Below are 15,685 nucleotides of genomic sequence, written 5' to 3'. Positions count from 1 at the left end.
GAGTCTGGGTCAGGCTGGGTTGCATCAAGTATTGGGAGTAGGGCTGGGAATCTCAGGGTACACATCACGATACGATACAATTCACACGATACGATACAATTCACAATACATCCATGTGATAACACCACTGGTAGTTCAGTGTTGGTGTTTCCTTGCCCCTGAAAGTATGGAAGTCACACTGAGCTTGCCCGGATGTTGCGGGCTGCAGTTACACTACTCTTTGATGTCCAGTCACGGGCCGCAAGATACGATTTGGTGGGCAGCAAATGGCCCGCGGGCTGCGAGTTTGAGACCCCTGCTCTACGCTGACAGTTTTTTTTTGTCAAGCAGTGCGATTTCACACTTAACTTCTACATCGTGACTAATAATCTGTTCATTGATCTTCTTACATTATCATTCATTCGTGGTGAGTACAAATGCATTTTATACTTTAAAATGTGTTTATAATAAGTGCGTCAGGCATATTGAAGAGAGACGAGGGAGGGTTCTAGAGCTGAATCTACAGTCACTCTTATTGCAAATGTTGATCCAAAATCAAAGGAGAATGTCAACGTCAAGCAGCAGGAGAGTTGAGAGAGGAAGCGAGCCATGTGTCAAAAGTAGACATTTTTATGGGTGTCTCGATTACTTGCAGATTTTCGCCATTTGCTTTAACCCTGCAGCCACAAGGTGTCCTCGTCCAGAAAGGTCAAATGACTGACTGTTGGATTTTGAATGGCGTATTTGTTTGCGCTTTACAATAAGTTGCTGTCGTCCAGATGAAATATCCCTCACATACAAAAAGAATGTCATTGAATGCACCACAAAGGAGCAGGAAGCAGAGTCCAAAGGGTGATCAAACACCTTTTCACACTTCAACATCACAAGGCCTATGTTGGTAATTGTTGCCCTTCAAACGCTGATCATCACACAAGAATTGTCCAAAATGAGCCCAATTAAGTTATGCGCTGCATAATTTTTAATTATTCTTATTTTTTCGTTTATTTTTGTTGGCATTTTAGCACCCCTGTTGATAACTGAAGCAATCTTTAGTCATTTTTACTGCTTCAATTGCTTTTACTATGATCATATTTCTTTTCAGTAGATTTTTTCTTTTATCTGGTGAAGTGCATCAAATTGCCTTTTTTATGAAAAGTGTCTTTCAAACATAAAATGTCTGACATAATAATTAAGACTACTTCTTAAAGTTGGAGCTATCCAGTAAGTAAATATATTTATTAAAATTTGAATTTCCATGCAGGAAAAACAACTTAAACATGATGGGTGAACAGCTTTTAGCCTTTATGACAGGAAGCATCCTATAGTCTGATATCTGTCAGCACAAAGGAGTGCTTAAAGTGCTCCAAATGAGATGGAGAGTGCGGTGCGTGGATATGTTGGTGTGCGCCTTCGTGAATAAGACAAAAGATCAAAACAAAATGCTCATGTGACTGATGTATTTATCAGGAACCTTTCCAAGATTTGTCGTTTCCGACGCTGTCACCGCTTTCTTTGTAGCGCCCACTGGTGTGTGTCGCTGTGTTTCTTTGTGTGTGGCTCACAATTCCAGCGATAACATTGAAATGTGTTCTGCAGCGTTCACAAAGCATCCCCCAAATTGCTTTGTGATTTCATACAAATACCTTGATGCATGACACCCTGGCAAAGACCTGCAGATAGATGTTACACTGTGTAATTCTGTATCTAAATAAGATGCAATTGATACCTGAAAAAGCTTGTTGGAGGTAATCTGGACATACTGTTTCCACTAAATAAAATGGAGGCAGCATAAACACACAAAAAAACACTCTCTTGCATGATATATACAACTTCTTTAAGTACAGAAGGTCCCTGCTTTTTGCCGTGTTTACATTCCGTGACAGTGTGGCCATCTCTTTGTGTGTTTATGTTCTGTCAGCACGTTGTGGTATGTTCAACAGGTGGCGTTTATGCATACTTACTGTATATACTTATCATACGTACAGTCTGCTAGCTTTGGGCCATAAGCCACAAGGGTACATCAGTGACGTCATGCAGCCCCAAATATGGTTTGTGGTGCGCTTACATTAAAGTTGGGACACACGCGCAAAACAACCTCAACAGTCCAGATACATTATAATTTTGCCCATTGCTCAGAAAGAAAGAATAGTCAGAAGGCTTCAGTACAGTGTGGATGCCAGTCAAGTGGTTAAAAAGCTATTAAAACCTTTTTTTTTTTTTTGCTTGTTTGATAGCTAAGGCAATTCCATTTAACATGCTAGTATTTTGTCAAAATGATGTGTTGAAACTAGGGCTGACAATCGATTAAAATATTTAATTGTGATATAAACAGATGGAATCAAAGTGGTGTAGCCTCACGCACACAGCTGTAGTGTGTTCAGGGACCTCCGAACAAAGTGCAAAATCTCAACACTTGAAGAAAAAACAGTGAAGCATAAACACATAAATATTTTTAACAGTGGTAAATGTACGGTGTACATTTTAACTGTACTTGTATTATCATGTATTTATAAATTGTTACCAAGTAATGGTGAATGAGATGTGTGTTCTGTGGAAAAAAATGGCCTATTTATGGAGAAAAAAAATATTTTTTTGAGCAAAAATTGGCAAATGAATGGTCATGAATGCTGAATTGCGAATGTGGGAAGGATCCACTGTACTGTGTACCTGAACAATCGAAGCTCCTATACAACAGCTTTATGAAAAATCTGCTTTTATACAGTTAAAAATAATAAATTTTGAGTATTTATGCTTATTGTGTATGATTATGTTTTTTGTAGTTAATGTATCCTATTGAGAGCTGTTTCTAATATTTTGACCTATTCATTTAGCTAAATAGTATGACTAAAATATCCAGAATATTTTATTATTATCAGTAGTATTATTATTATTACTAAGGGCCCTGTCACACCTTGACGATTTAGCTAGCGCTTGCCTGACGTGATCATTTTGATGGCATACGTTGAACTGCCGACGTTTTTGTTCAATTTTGGGCGTATACATAACGTATTGATAACGAGTTTGACGTATACATGACGTATTAGAAACTTATATAGAACGTTTCTATAACTTATAGACAACTTATACCAACGAATGCGTAGCGTGTTGCCGGCGTTCACAACTTATGCCCAACGCCAGTCTAACTAATGCAAACCGCACAGCAGCGTATGACGTGCCGTAGCCTATAAAAAGGCTGCCACTTGATGACTCACTTCACTAGACATCGCAGTGTCAACATCACCATCATGCCGAAGAAAATTTCGAAGACCGCTGCCAAGAAGTATCAGAGCAGAGGGATCCATCACCACCCACAGCCTCCCCCTCCCACTCTTACTCTGACGGAGATGACGCAGGTTCATTCCCAGTGTCACAGTGCGCTTTACTGGTCAAGCATGTAGCATTATAAATATCCTTCAAGCCATCGCATAATGTACTTTATCTGTACTTTATCTCCATCTCCTCTGAGCCAACCCTTGCCAAGAAGAGAGCCAAGAAGACACAGTTTTGTCTCAAGGTATGTTGACGTATTACGACTTGAGCGTAACGTACAAATAACGTGTGTGAACGGGCGTCAATGATCGCATAACTTATTGCCCACGTATGCGGGACGTATGAATCATACGTTGACATACGTCAAAACGTTTTGTGCATGCACAAAATTTTTGGACGACTTGAACATACTACAACGTATGCTGGCGTGCTTCAGCGTGCTCTCAACTTAAACAAAACTTACCCATAACTTATTCGACGTACGCCAGCGTATTGGCCAAATTTTTCATACGTTGGCATACGCTGGCTAAATTGTCAAGGTGTGACAGGACCTTAAGTTAGGAAATGTGTATTCTTTATTAAATAAAGTTTAATTAAGTAAAAAAATGTAAATAAACATTTAAAGACAAAAATAGCACGACTATACACTTCCTTGCCAATACAAACAACACGCTAATACTTGGCTTGACCGCTTTCACATTCACTGTGGCATGATTTCCACAAGCTTCTGCAATGTCTCAACATTTTTTTTTGTCCAGAGTTTTTCATAGTTCATACTTTTCAAAGTTTATTTTTTTATTAATTAGTGTTGATGACGGGAGATTCAGACCATTGTGCAAAGTTTCCCCAATGTCTTCCACGTTATAATAATTAATGCATTGGACAGTTCTTAACCAGATTTGCTTAGCTTCAGGAATCTCCTTAGATGTTTTCTCATGATTGATGCATGCCAATAATTTGACCCTTGAAACAGATGAACATCTTTTCCACAATCACAAGATGTGGGGTTAAATAACTTGTTGCGAGCTGAAAAATAATCACCCATGCAATAATTAATACCCTACCTATTAGCATAGTGACCTCTTTTTGGCCATGCAGTGAAAGCAGACATTCAGTTCAAATAAAAATGTTCTACTTGATCCAACTGGATTGTGCAGGAGTTCCTCGTGTGATCAAACAGTGCTCCTTATACACACTTATCTTTGCTGCCAAACTATTTTGACATGCACATTTACTAACCAAGATTTGTTTTACCCTAAACTCAATTGTGTAAAGTGTGGATCACACTAGTTACTGTAGTAAACCACGTGATAGGTTATGTCCTCGTAATTGTTTTCCTGAGTGAATGATGCTCAGTTTCTCAGTGCCAGTGGGTTTTTTTTTTCTGCAGGAAGACTTTCCACTCCATTTGTGTGCTGCTAGAGTTTCTATATATGACTACTGTCACGGCAGCCTCTTTAACAGAATAGATGTTTCCTTACTTTGAGCTAATTTAGTTTTGAAACAGTCTGCAAGTGACCCTCATAAAGACCTGGCTGCCTCTCAGTCAATCAAGACAAGATTCAGTCCACTTTCATTTGCAGTGGTGCACACCTTGGCATGGGTAAAGAAATGTAATTGCTGCCGACCTTTGCCCCACGAGCATCTCTTCCTGTTGGCAGTAGCGCAATCATACTCAGTCACGTCATGCCTTTATTGCTTCCTCGCTTGCGCGGCGGGTATTGTTTTGCTAACCAACTCTAGTTAAGATCATGTATTATGGCCGTTAAATGAAAAGCTGTATGCGGTATACACTTTAGGGGCTCACACACCGTAATGAACGCCCGCACGTTGATGGAGAATGTGGTCCACGATGCCGCACAGCTGATTAGACTGTATAGGAGCTGTGTTTAGCTGAGATAATCAATTTTAATCCCTCTTAAACTGCTGTATGGGCTTTTGAAAGCACTGATTTGCAACCACACCGAACCTCACACTGCAAATGAGTTAAAATGTGTCTTTGTGTCTCAGAGTGTCTTTGCACAGGAGCCATGTGAGAATGTGCAGAAGATGATTTGTGGACAGACATGGACAATTAACAGGTATTCAGGTATGCACTTCTATTGATGAATGGACACTGTTGATCCCATTAAAACTGTCTATCAACAGAATTTTCCCAGTCGATCAAACAAATCAAGGCAAAACAGCTGCACACCTATTAATGTATGCTGTGGTTAATCAAGTGACGGCCCGCTGGCCAAATCTGGCCCTAGAATGTCATCAGACCGGCCAACCAAACCTTGGGGGGACTAACATTTTTGCAGTAGATTCCCCAAAACACAGAAGCAGAGTTATATAGAACATCTTTGACAAGCATTTTTTGCAACAGGTCTTAAAAAAAACAGCAGCAAGGTACTGTGATACAGAGGATCTTTGACAATTGTTTTTGCATTAGTTCCTTAGTGCTACTTTAATATAGAGGATCTTTGACTTGTTTTTGCAGTAGTTACTTAAAAACAACAGAAAGATCCTGACAAATACAGGATCTTTGACTGGCTTCTTTGCAGTAGGTCCTTAAAATATTTTTTTTAAAAATCACAAGTCACACGTGCCAGTGTGAGAAAGACAAATTTTTGATGTTAATGTCTTTATGCTTCACTGATAATGTTTTTTTGTCAAGCGTTGATTTTGCCTTTTCCTTGGCAGTCCTTGAACACACCATAGTTGTGTGCTGTGACTGGTTGCAACGTGACTCCGATTCCATCTATTCATCGATCATCTTATATTATGATTCATTGGGCAATAGCTAGATATGAAATAGAGAACATCAATGTCAAGATGGCAGGAGGGTTTGGAGTGGAGGATGTCAAAAATAGACATTTTTATGGGCGTATCAATTAAACACGTTCTTTTTTCCATTCCCTGGTGGTCCCGGAATGTGAGCCCCCGTGAACAGTGCGAAGGTCCCCTGGTCTTTCAAACCCTTTCACCAAGAGATTTTTGAAGTCACAGAGGGAAAAAAATCTTTGTGGACTTTGACTAAAGTTTTGTTCAACAAGTAGGCATCCGCAGATGTGATGAGACAGACAAGGAAGTCTTTGTTCCTTCCCTACAGACTCTTCCGTGGCTAAAAATAATTAGACCGATAAAGTGAGCAGGTCCTGGATTTGCTCTTGCTACTGGACTGATCATTCCCCATGCTAGAAAATGTTGTTATTTCCTATAAGGGATTGACTATGAAGACAAGAGAGGGGAGGCTCATCTTGTGCTAGGCCTTATATAACCTGAGAAGCTATTTCAGATTTAAAGATCAAATTTAGCTTGTCGTATGAGCATCTTCTTTTAAAAGAGTTGCACAATAAAGGACTTCTTTTTGAGCGTTACCAAGATAGGATGCAGGTTAGTACTTTTAGCAGTAGCCTATGCATACTCTGTCAGTTGACTGTGCATTAAAAAGCAATAGAGGTCATTGTGGAGTGCAACAATTCTCTAACAAAGAGGTTTCATGGCTGTTAAGAGTTGTGTGGCTTTTCTCAAGCCCCTTTCTGCCATACACTCCAAGAGTTTGGCAGAAAAGAGCTTAGCCACATTGGTCCTACGAAGTGTTAAATATGTTTTCCACATAATAAACAATATCTGCTCTTGAGGTGAACCGGATCCCTCTAGGTCGCTAATAGTCAATGACTGATAAATCAGCCAATAGAGGAAGTCGGTGTGGCAGAAAGCGTCTTATCTCTTAGGGTGCAGACATGATTGCATATCCTCTTAGGTCACACATGCCATAGGGCCCGGCCGTGAATGAATCTGGCCTCGGCATATGACAAAGGGGTGGGGAAAGGCATTGTAAGGCCATGGTACTAAGCCTCTCCCGGCCAATAAGAGGTGACCCACCAAACCATTTTGCACCACAGTGTCCAGGCTTCATCTGGGCATTGAGTCAACTCCCAACTTGACTTTATCGGAAACAGATGAAGTTTGAGGCCAAGCTGCCGCTGGCTTTTGCTGTCCGACTGGATGTAAACCGACAGCTCACTTCTGGAGCATCTTTGAAATATATGCAGTGTATTTCTTTCGCTACATATTCAAAGAGTCTGTTCAATGATCTGTGTTGACGTATCCCGCTGAGCTTATCTAGCCTGGGTTGAGAGTGCCTGCCAGCCGAGGTAAGATGCTTAACACTTTTAACACTAGCCAAGCATCACTTTCAAAATATCTTGTTGTGCACGTAGTCTAAAGTCGCATTGCTTGTCGTGACACATATTATGAAAAGGTCTAATTTCCCTCTGCAAATGTTTAACACGAAATTCTCATCTATTTTCAATGAGACGAACCCGCGCAATTAGTCGTCACAAGTCACAAGAGGCCTAAAGCCAGGCAGCAGGGGAGGAATAAATGATATTGCTAGAAGCATTATAAACCAAATGTTCATCTAGTGATTTTTCAGCTACTTTTGTGGGAATTTTTTAGAAAATCTGTATCTACAAAAGCAAATTGGAAATTAATCAAATTACATTGGCCTAGAGGGAGGATTAGCAGTAGTTATGATGTTGTTTCAGGGATCGATGCATGTATTTATATTCCAAAAGTGATAGGATTGCAAACTACTAAATATACCTTGTGTCCGTTGCAAAGATGCAACATAAATAAGCACGTTGAACAGCATGAACATAGTTATAGATGTAACTTCAGGTACACTCACCAGGAATGTGCAAGTACAGTAATGTATAGTTTTCACAGTGATGCTCACTCCCACAGAGGGCCCCCAACCAGCAATCTTCCACTGGTATGTGTGTTTAAGAGGCACTTTGAAGCTGCTCACTGCTTTATTTAGCCCTTTAAAGTTCCAGCTGGGGTTATCTCCACCTGTTCATTTATTGACTTTGCAGCTTTCACTAATTTGTTTTAGAAACATTGCAGTCAATTCTTTTTATCTGACTTTTTTTTTTCCTGTTATCTCAGTGGTTTTGTCGTTTTATCAGGAGCCTTGTCTGTATTTACTGTTGTCCATTCATCATCTGGAGTCAGCAACTGAATTTTTCATCTTTTTAACACCAGTGCAGGAAATCTCCCCTGCATATTGTCCTATTTCAGAGCCCGCGAGGCGCAAGTGTTGGTGACTATTTCCAGACCGCAAATATGTGCAAGCGACCTTTCTTGCAATTGTGCCGACCTTTGGATTTCAAAGGGGGAGATACGACAGGCGTTAGGGGAAATCTGGAACATTTGCGCTATTTATTAAATGTGGCTCAGCTTTACAGCAATACAGCTATGACAAGGGTTACAGTCATTCTAGGATGTACTGTGCTTACATTCTATGTTGAACAACATATGTACAATATGCGCCAATGTACCGTTAACACCTCTTCAATTAATTAGTTTCCTATAATTGCCAGATGTGTGGTCTCTAATTAAAGCAGAGTTACACAAAACAAAATTCACCTCCTCGTGTTTTTTTAATTAATTCCATAAGACGGCAGCAGTTGCATTTGATCATGAGTTGTCAGCATCCAGCAGTTTTATCTACCTCTGCATGCTTTTTAAGATGTTTCAGGGTGTCATAGGTGTCACACTTGCTCACAAACTTACTTATTTACAAACACTGTTGTTTACAATGAACTCATCAGCGGTATGAATGCTGGCTAAACAGTTTGCTCCTTACCGCTACTGCAACACTGGTTCTGTTGCTCCTGTGTTGTGCAATATACTCCAATATATACATTCCAAATAGTTAAAGTAAAACAAATATGGCAAGTTGTTTGTTTGGGAAACAACAGTGTCTGCTAAGCATCTCACAACTAACTAACGCCGCATCCTCGATTTAGGTAAATAAATGCCTGGTTATAATCAGAGCATTTCTGGTATGTACGTTAATTCCTGACACAGTGTGCCATAAGGTAATTAAAAACAATGACAACGCAATGTATATTGGCTCATTCCATTATGTATAAAAATAACATCATGCAAGAATCAAGACGAAGTTGTGCCTTATTCCACTCCAAGATTAGCAAGCATTTACAGCTAGTATGCATCTATGTACAAAAAAGAACTGTCTTAAGAGTAAGTAATAACTATTTAAGTACACCACTGACACTTAAATGTGTGTATGAATGCTGTAAACAACAAAAACATGACAGTTCCTCCTCCGTTGCGCCTGTAGTTCAATCCAAGAGGCACATTTACAACTGCATAGCAACAGCCAAAATCCCAGCTCAATAACCAAAGTTCTTTAACACATTAAATATTTACTCCACGCTGCACAGAACTGGCTCATCCAATACGTTCATAAGAGGGGGCCTTTATAAGAGAATTCATCAAGCAAATCAAGTACAAAATGTCTCTACTAAGCTGGGAGCTGTGGAGCAGTGTGGCTTCCTCATCGTCATGCTCTGATCGATGTTCTCCCTGAGTGGCCTCCCCAGTGTAAACAACACAGCAAGTTGTTTGACTCTGCACATGGACTCTTATTCATCACCACTAAAGTGAGACAGTGGGAGATCAGCGGGTGGGAACGCATGCAGCTCGTAAATAGCATCCTCTATCTTAAACCCTGTTGTCCAGTTAGCAGAATGCTTCGGAAAACATTTGTTTTCCGACTAAAGACACTTAGTGTACTTAGGTGTACTTAGGTCATGGTGCCGAGGTTGCTCATGGTGATTTCAAACATGTATGGATGTACTGTGCCTGTATGTTCACAGCCCTTGCAAAAACTCTGCTCACTCTGCGTGTTTATTCACCCAAAAGACAAAGTGGATAGGGCATGGAAGCAGGTGATAACTGAAGAGAGGCTGCTATTTCCATCCTTCCATCCATTTTCTAAGCCGCTTATTTAGTCTGCTGGGGTATGCTGGAGCCTATCCCAGCTGACTTCAGGCGAGAGGTGGGGTACACCCTGGACTGGTTGCCAGCAGGGTACATATAGACAAACGACCATTCACACCTATGAACAACTTTGAGTTGCCAATTCACCTAACATGTTTTTTTTTGGACATGTTGGAGGAAACCGGAGTTCCCGGAGAAAACCCATGCACGCACGGGGAGAACATGCAAACTCCAAACGGAGATTCTTCCCGATCTCCTGACTGTGAGGCCAACATGCTAACCACTCAGCCACCGGCCGCTGCTAGTCCCAAAATCTGAAAATTATGTACCACTTATTTTTTTTATTAACAAGTATACTGCATTGCAAAGCAGCAACAGAGACCCTTGTTGTAATAGCATTAAGGAGCAAACTGTTCAACTGGCATTACTACCACTGATGAGTTCACTGTAAACAACAGCACGGTAAATGTAACACACCATCAGCTTAGTAGGGTTTAAAGGGCATGCAGAGGAAGATACAGCTGCTGGATGCTGATCACTAATGATACTTCAAACGGAGTTAATAAAAAGTTCTGTACATCAGGAGCTTGCCTACAACCTATTAAAGCCAATGTTTTTCAACCCGCTGCTAATTATATACATGTTATTTGCTTTTGTGGACCACGCACCTGTGGACTATAGGAGACTGGGCTAATTGCTAATTGAACAGAGGCGTTAGTTGGAGCATTTACGGCATGCTGAATTACAAGCAGCAAAAAGTCAAAATACTAATGCAATATAGGAGTAATGTAATATAAGAGGGGCCAAACTTTTGTCCGCATACAGAACAGTTGAAGACTGAATTTGGGTCACTTTGATATTCTTCACATTAAATTAATATTATTAAATACACTAAAACCAATCCAATGTTGGTCAAGACATAAAGACACTAAACAATTTTAGAAAGATGTCAGATTTGTTGTACAAGTTCCAAAGCAAATAGTTGAAAAGCCTACGAGCATGTACAGTATGTCCTGGCAAAAGGTAACTATTTCAGGTATTATTTTTTTCAGGTATAATTTATTATTTATTTCAAAACCCACTCGGTACTCCCCCAAGGAATCCCATTGAAATCCAGTGCACATGTCCATAGCGGGCCTTTTTAGTTTGTAGGTGCCATTTTTCAGGAATTTGGGATAATACTATTTTGTTGTTGTTTTACAGTATATGTGGCCCTATTCCTCTTTCATAATGTTCTAATACTGGCCAGGATTCATTTTATTTTTGTAATATGTCATGGGCCAATTAAAAAACTGCACTTTGGACACCCCTGATGTAATGTCTGTTTTGTGTTTTGCAGCGGTGCACCTATTTGCACTACATATAGTGAAACAGAAGCCAACGTTTGTTCGAGAAAATGCCAGCGGCCGTTGGAGGTCCTGTTGGCTACACACCCCCTGAGGGTGGCTGGGGCTGGATGGTGGTGGCCGGGGCCTTCATCTCTATTGGATTCTCCTATGCGTTCCCTAAGTCTATCACAGTCTTCTTCAAAGAGATTGAGGTGATCTTCAACGTGACCAGCAGCCAGGTCTCCTGGATCTCCTCGATCATGTTAGCGGTCACGTACGGCGGAGGTGAGCTACTACTACAAAATGAATCCTAGTGTTTTACAAATATAATGCTTTAATCATATTATGTTAATCCCTTAAGTCGTCTTTACACCCTGTTGCTATGTTGTATGCATTAGACTGGGATTTTCAAAGTGTGAGGCACAGCAGCTTGAGAAAAATAAAGAAATGTTGACATGTTTTTGAAATATGCTAATCTAATGCTAATTTTTAAAATACGCTAATCTCACTTCAGTTATGTTAAAGCCATAATGCATTGTCTGGTTGTGGGGGTTTATACAGCTTCTGGTTGTTTTCTTGAAGCATGGGGTGTGTCGGAGCACTCTGATGAGATGAATGATGTCACACAGTCAGGTAATGATAGGGTTTGTTTACACGCATGATATTCCTCACAGGGAGAAGAATAGCGTCGGCCATTCCTCACGGCTGTCTCCTCTGGAATGAAACGGCTGCACTTCCCTTTATTTCAATATGAGATAAACAGCGAAAAATGATATGGTCCACTTTTTGCAGTGTCAGGAAAGTTTCTGGAACATATTTCCTTAGTGTGGCAAACTGATAGGAAGTGGAGTTGGAAGATGTGCAAACAATAAACTAAAGTTGGGCATGGTGCATTTTTGTCTCTGTATACTTTAGCTTCATACATTATGTAAAAGCAAGTTATTGAAGGTTTACTGCTTAAGTCAACAATACTTTATTTAACGTCCAATGCAAGCGAAACTACACGTCCAACTTAATCCCTCATTCCTCATTACATCAGCAAGCAGGATGTTTACCATCAATGCATCAAAGCCTCTTATCGTACTGCGACACATTTCACAGAGAGGCCGACTGACGGCGTCAATGAATGCAAATATTCACTAGTAAATACACACAGCTAACAGTCAGCACTAGCAATTTCAAGTTTAGTGAGGAGAAGTGTGTTTGCCTGCTCTGCGACAGTGACGTTTTACGCACTCAACATTCTGTGCATGTCGACGGGACGAGTTCATTAGCAAGCGACAGTTGCGCACCTCTGTACTCCTTCCATTTTTGATCCATTACCTTCATAATATTCTACACCAATTCCGTTCCAACCTTTTTATCCCGAGCAGCTCTCCCTGCAGGCCCGCGAGGAAAGAACTCATTGATAGTGTGGAGACGGGCTGCATTACAATTTAAAGACCCTTTGTCTTGCTCTGTGCTGGCAAATGAGTTTGGACAACCTCTAAACAAAAACTGTCAGTTTCTATTTAGACGTAGTGGGCAGTGCAAGGATTTGGCATGGAGGCGGTCTTCCTTGTGGGCCCTCATACACACTCAGGCCTGCTGTTGCAAGCCATAGGTGGACATCTGTTTTTGTTATTTGTTTACAGGTTGTAAAGTCTTACTCACGCTGCTGTAGAACCACAGACATATTGGTTAAAATGCTCCTTAGGTTAGAGCCTTGCAAAAAAGAGTCATACTGATATTGGCATGCTACACAGAACCTTCAACCACATACACACACAATAAAACACCCACGCCTGAACTTCCAATCATCTTTCAAATGCATTTAGAGTCAATTTAAGGAGACCCCACAAACAAATTACATCTCTGTCAATTTTTATGCATCTCTGAGGCAAATAAATGATTATTTCATTACAGTTCTCGTGGTTTTTCTGACAGATCCTGTTATTAATGGTTGGAGAGAACATCTACTGCAGTGCAGCACTGACAAAAATGATTGCAGAAGTTGTTTTGGGGTTTGCTGCAGCACAGATGTGCTGCTGTGGCCCTCTTGTGGACATATGTACATTTGCAGTACAAAACAAATCCAGTCACAGTGTGTGATTTTTTTAATTATTTTTTTTTTGGGACACTCAGGTCCTATCAGCAGTATCCTGGTGAACAAATATGGGAGTCGTCCTGTTATGATGCTGGGGGGATGTCTGTCTGGTCTCGGCCTCATTGCTGCCTCCTTCTGCAATTCTGTCCAAGCCCTGTACTTCTGTATTGGTGTTGTGGGAGGTACTTCATTTTGATCACGACTCATGCCCACTGTTGCCACCTAGTGTTCTTCCGACATGCTCCTCACGCTCTTTGTTTGTGTTTTAGGATTGGGATTGTCCTTCAATCTCAACCCCGCCCTCACCATGATTGGGAAATACTTCTACAACAGGCGCCCCATCGCCAATGGCATTGCCATGGCTGGTAGTCCAGTCTTTCTCTCCACACTGGCCCCTCTCAACACGTGGTTCTATGACCGCTTTGGCTGGAGAGGAAGCTTCCTCATTCTCGGTGGCCTGCTGCTTAACTGTTGTGTTGCTGGTTCTCTCATGAGACCTATCGGACCAAAGCCCAAACCCGCAGAGAAGACAGTGGGGAGGAGGGGCTTTTCACAGATCATTAACAGCTTCATTGACCTGTCGTTGTTCAAGCACCGTGGCTTCCTGCTTTACATTTCAGGCAATATTATCATGTTCTTCGGCCTTTTTGCACCGTTGGTGTTCCTTAGTAACTACGCAAAGAGTAAAGAGATCCCTAAAGAGAAAGCAGCGTTCCTGCTGTCAGTGCTGGCCTTTGTAGACATGGTCGCCCGGCCCTCCATGGGCATTGTGGCCAACACTAAGTGGGTTCGGCCCAGGATTCAGTACTTCTTTGCCGCTTCTGTGCTGTACAACGGTGTCTGCCATGTCCTGGCCCCCGTGTCGGTCGACTACAAAGGCTTTGTGATTTATGCCATTTTCTTCGGCTTTGCTTTCGGCTGGCTGAGCTCGGTATTGTTCGAGACCTTGATGGACCTGGTGGGAGCCCAACGCTTCTCCAGTGCCGTTGGCCTCGTCACTATCATTGAGTGTGGACCTGTGTTGCTGGGGCCCCCTTTGCTAGGTAACTAACAACATGATGTTTGTTTGTAATAGACAACAAATGCTGACGTTAAAACACAACCCAATGTTTTACCTTCGCAGGCAAGTTCAAGGACATCTATCATGACTACAAATACACGTACCAGGGCTGCGGGATCCTCCTTATTGTCTCCAGTTTTTTACTCTTCATGGGGATGGGGCTCAACTATCGGCTGCTGAGGAAAGAGAAAAAAGAGGAGGAGCGCATGGCCAGAGTGGGAGAGCAAAAATCCTACAGGGACAATGCTGCCAAGGTGGTAGAGGCTAGGAACACAGATACCGTTTAAGTCTTTTGTTCACTTTTAAATTGGAAAAAAATGCCTCATTTAGGAAACATTTCTGCACTGTTATTTCGACCACAGTTTTATATTGTACCCTCACATGCACTTAAATGTAAAATATGTATACTCAATGTTGAATGAATAATCATCTTAACTTTGCAATAGCTTTAACACATTAATGGCTAATTTCCTTCTATTTTTATTTGGACATAGAATCAATAGATGCAATTATATTGTTTTCTCCCCCTGATATATCTGCTAATTAAACGTAGTCATGCAGAGTGTGTGCAGTGCAGAACTTTAATTCCTTAAAGACTGCATACAATCTCTGTAAAAGTGTTAGTAATTAGTTCTTGTTTTGTCTGCGGCACCATCTATCAAGCTGCTGAATTAGTCATTGCTGAAAGTATTATTTCACAAAATTTCTATACGAGGGAGTGGAGGCCTCAATGCAACATTTATGTGTTCTTGCTAATGGGAACTATATTGACTCTGAGTTACTCTGTACAATCAAACACCTCCCAAAGTCATATTGAGCTCTCAAGAATATAAACAAATGTTTTCCTCTGTTTGTTTACGCACATGTATTTCTGATATTGTCAGATAACATAATGCACTAATGTTGTTTAAATTGTACATGTACAGGGCCTTGGTTGGCCCTGCATTTCTTTTCACAAGTTTTTTGCCTCACACAAATAAATTAAAAAACACTAAAAGTCTGGTGTAGTGCAATGATTCTCTACACCAGCTACCACCTCAAGAAGACTTTTGCTTGACAGTAATCTAATGCTATTGCCATTTACCATGTATAAACACAATATGCATGGCTGAAAATCCAGTCCCACAAAAGAAATTGGACAGCAATAGCATCAATGTCATTCTG

The 15,685-nt window shown here is 40.9% G+C and overlaps 1 protein-coding gene across 3 annotated transcripts in view; it reads left to right on the top strand.

Annotated features, from left to right (window-relative positions):
• The window catches only part of slc16a1a (solute carrier family 16 member 1a), a 36,077-nt gene extending 20,603 nt beyond the window's left edge, over window positions 1-15,474 (top strand). The window contains exons 1-5 of one of the 3 annotated variants that reach the window (XM_054784647.1): window positions 5,259-5,338; window positions 11,387-11,660; window positions 13,500-13,643; window positions 13,731-14,504; window positions 14,585-15,474. In XM_054784647.1, the coding sequence (XP_054640622.1) occupies window positions 11,444-11,660; window positions 13,500-13,643; window positions 13,731-14,504; window positions 14,585-14,808 (1,359 nt within the window). In that variant the 5' untranslated portion in view covers window positions 5,259-5,338; window positions 11,387-11,443 and the 3' untranslated portion in view covers window positions 14,809-15,474. Of the gene's footprint in view, window positions 1-5,258; window positions 5,339-7,142; window positions 7,392-11,386; window positions 11,661-13,499; window positions 13,644-13,730; window positions 14,505-14,584 lie in introns of those variants that run through there. The other 2 variants (XM_054784645.1, XM_054784646.1) reach the window with 2 other exon arrangements.
• The last annotated feature ends 211 nt before the right edge of the window (window positions 15,475-15,685 follow it).

This window comes from Dunckerocampus dactyliophorus, chromosome 8, assembly GCF_027744805.1.
Source record: "Dunckerocampus dactyliophorus isolate RoL2022-P2 chromosome 8, RoL_Ddac_1.1, whole genome shotgun sequence".
In the NCBI taxonomy this organism is placed as follows: domain Eukaryota; kingdom Metazoa; phylum Chordata; class Actinopteri; order Syngnathiformes; family Syngnathidae; genus Dunckerocampus; species Dunckerocampus dactyliophorus.
Note: the sequence above shows the minus strand (reverse complement) of the source record. Positions and strands in the feature narration are given on the sequence as shown.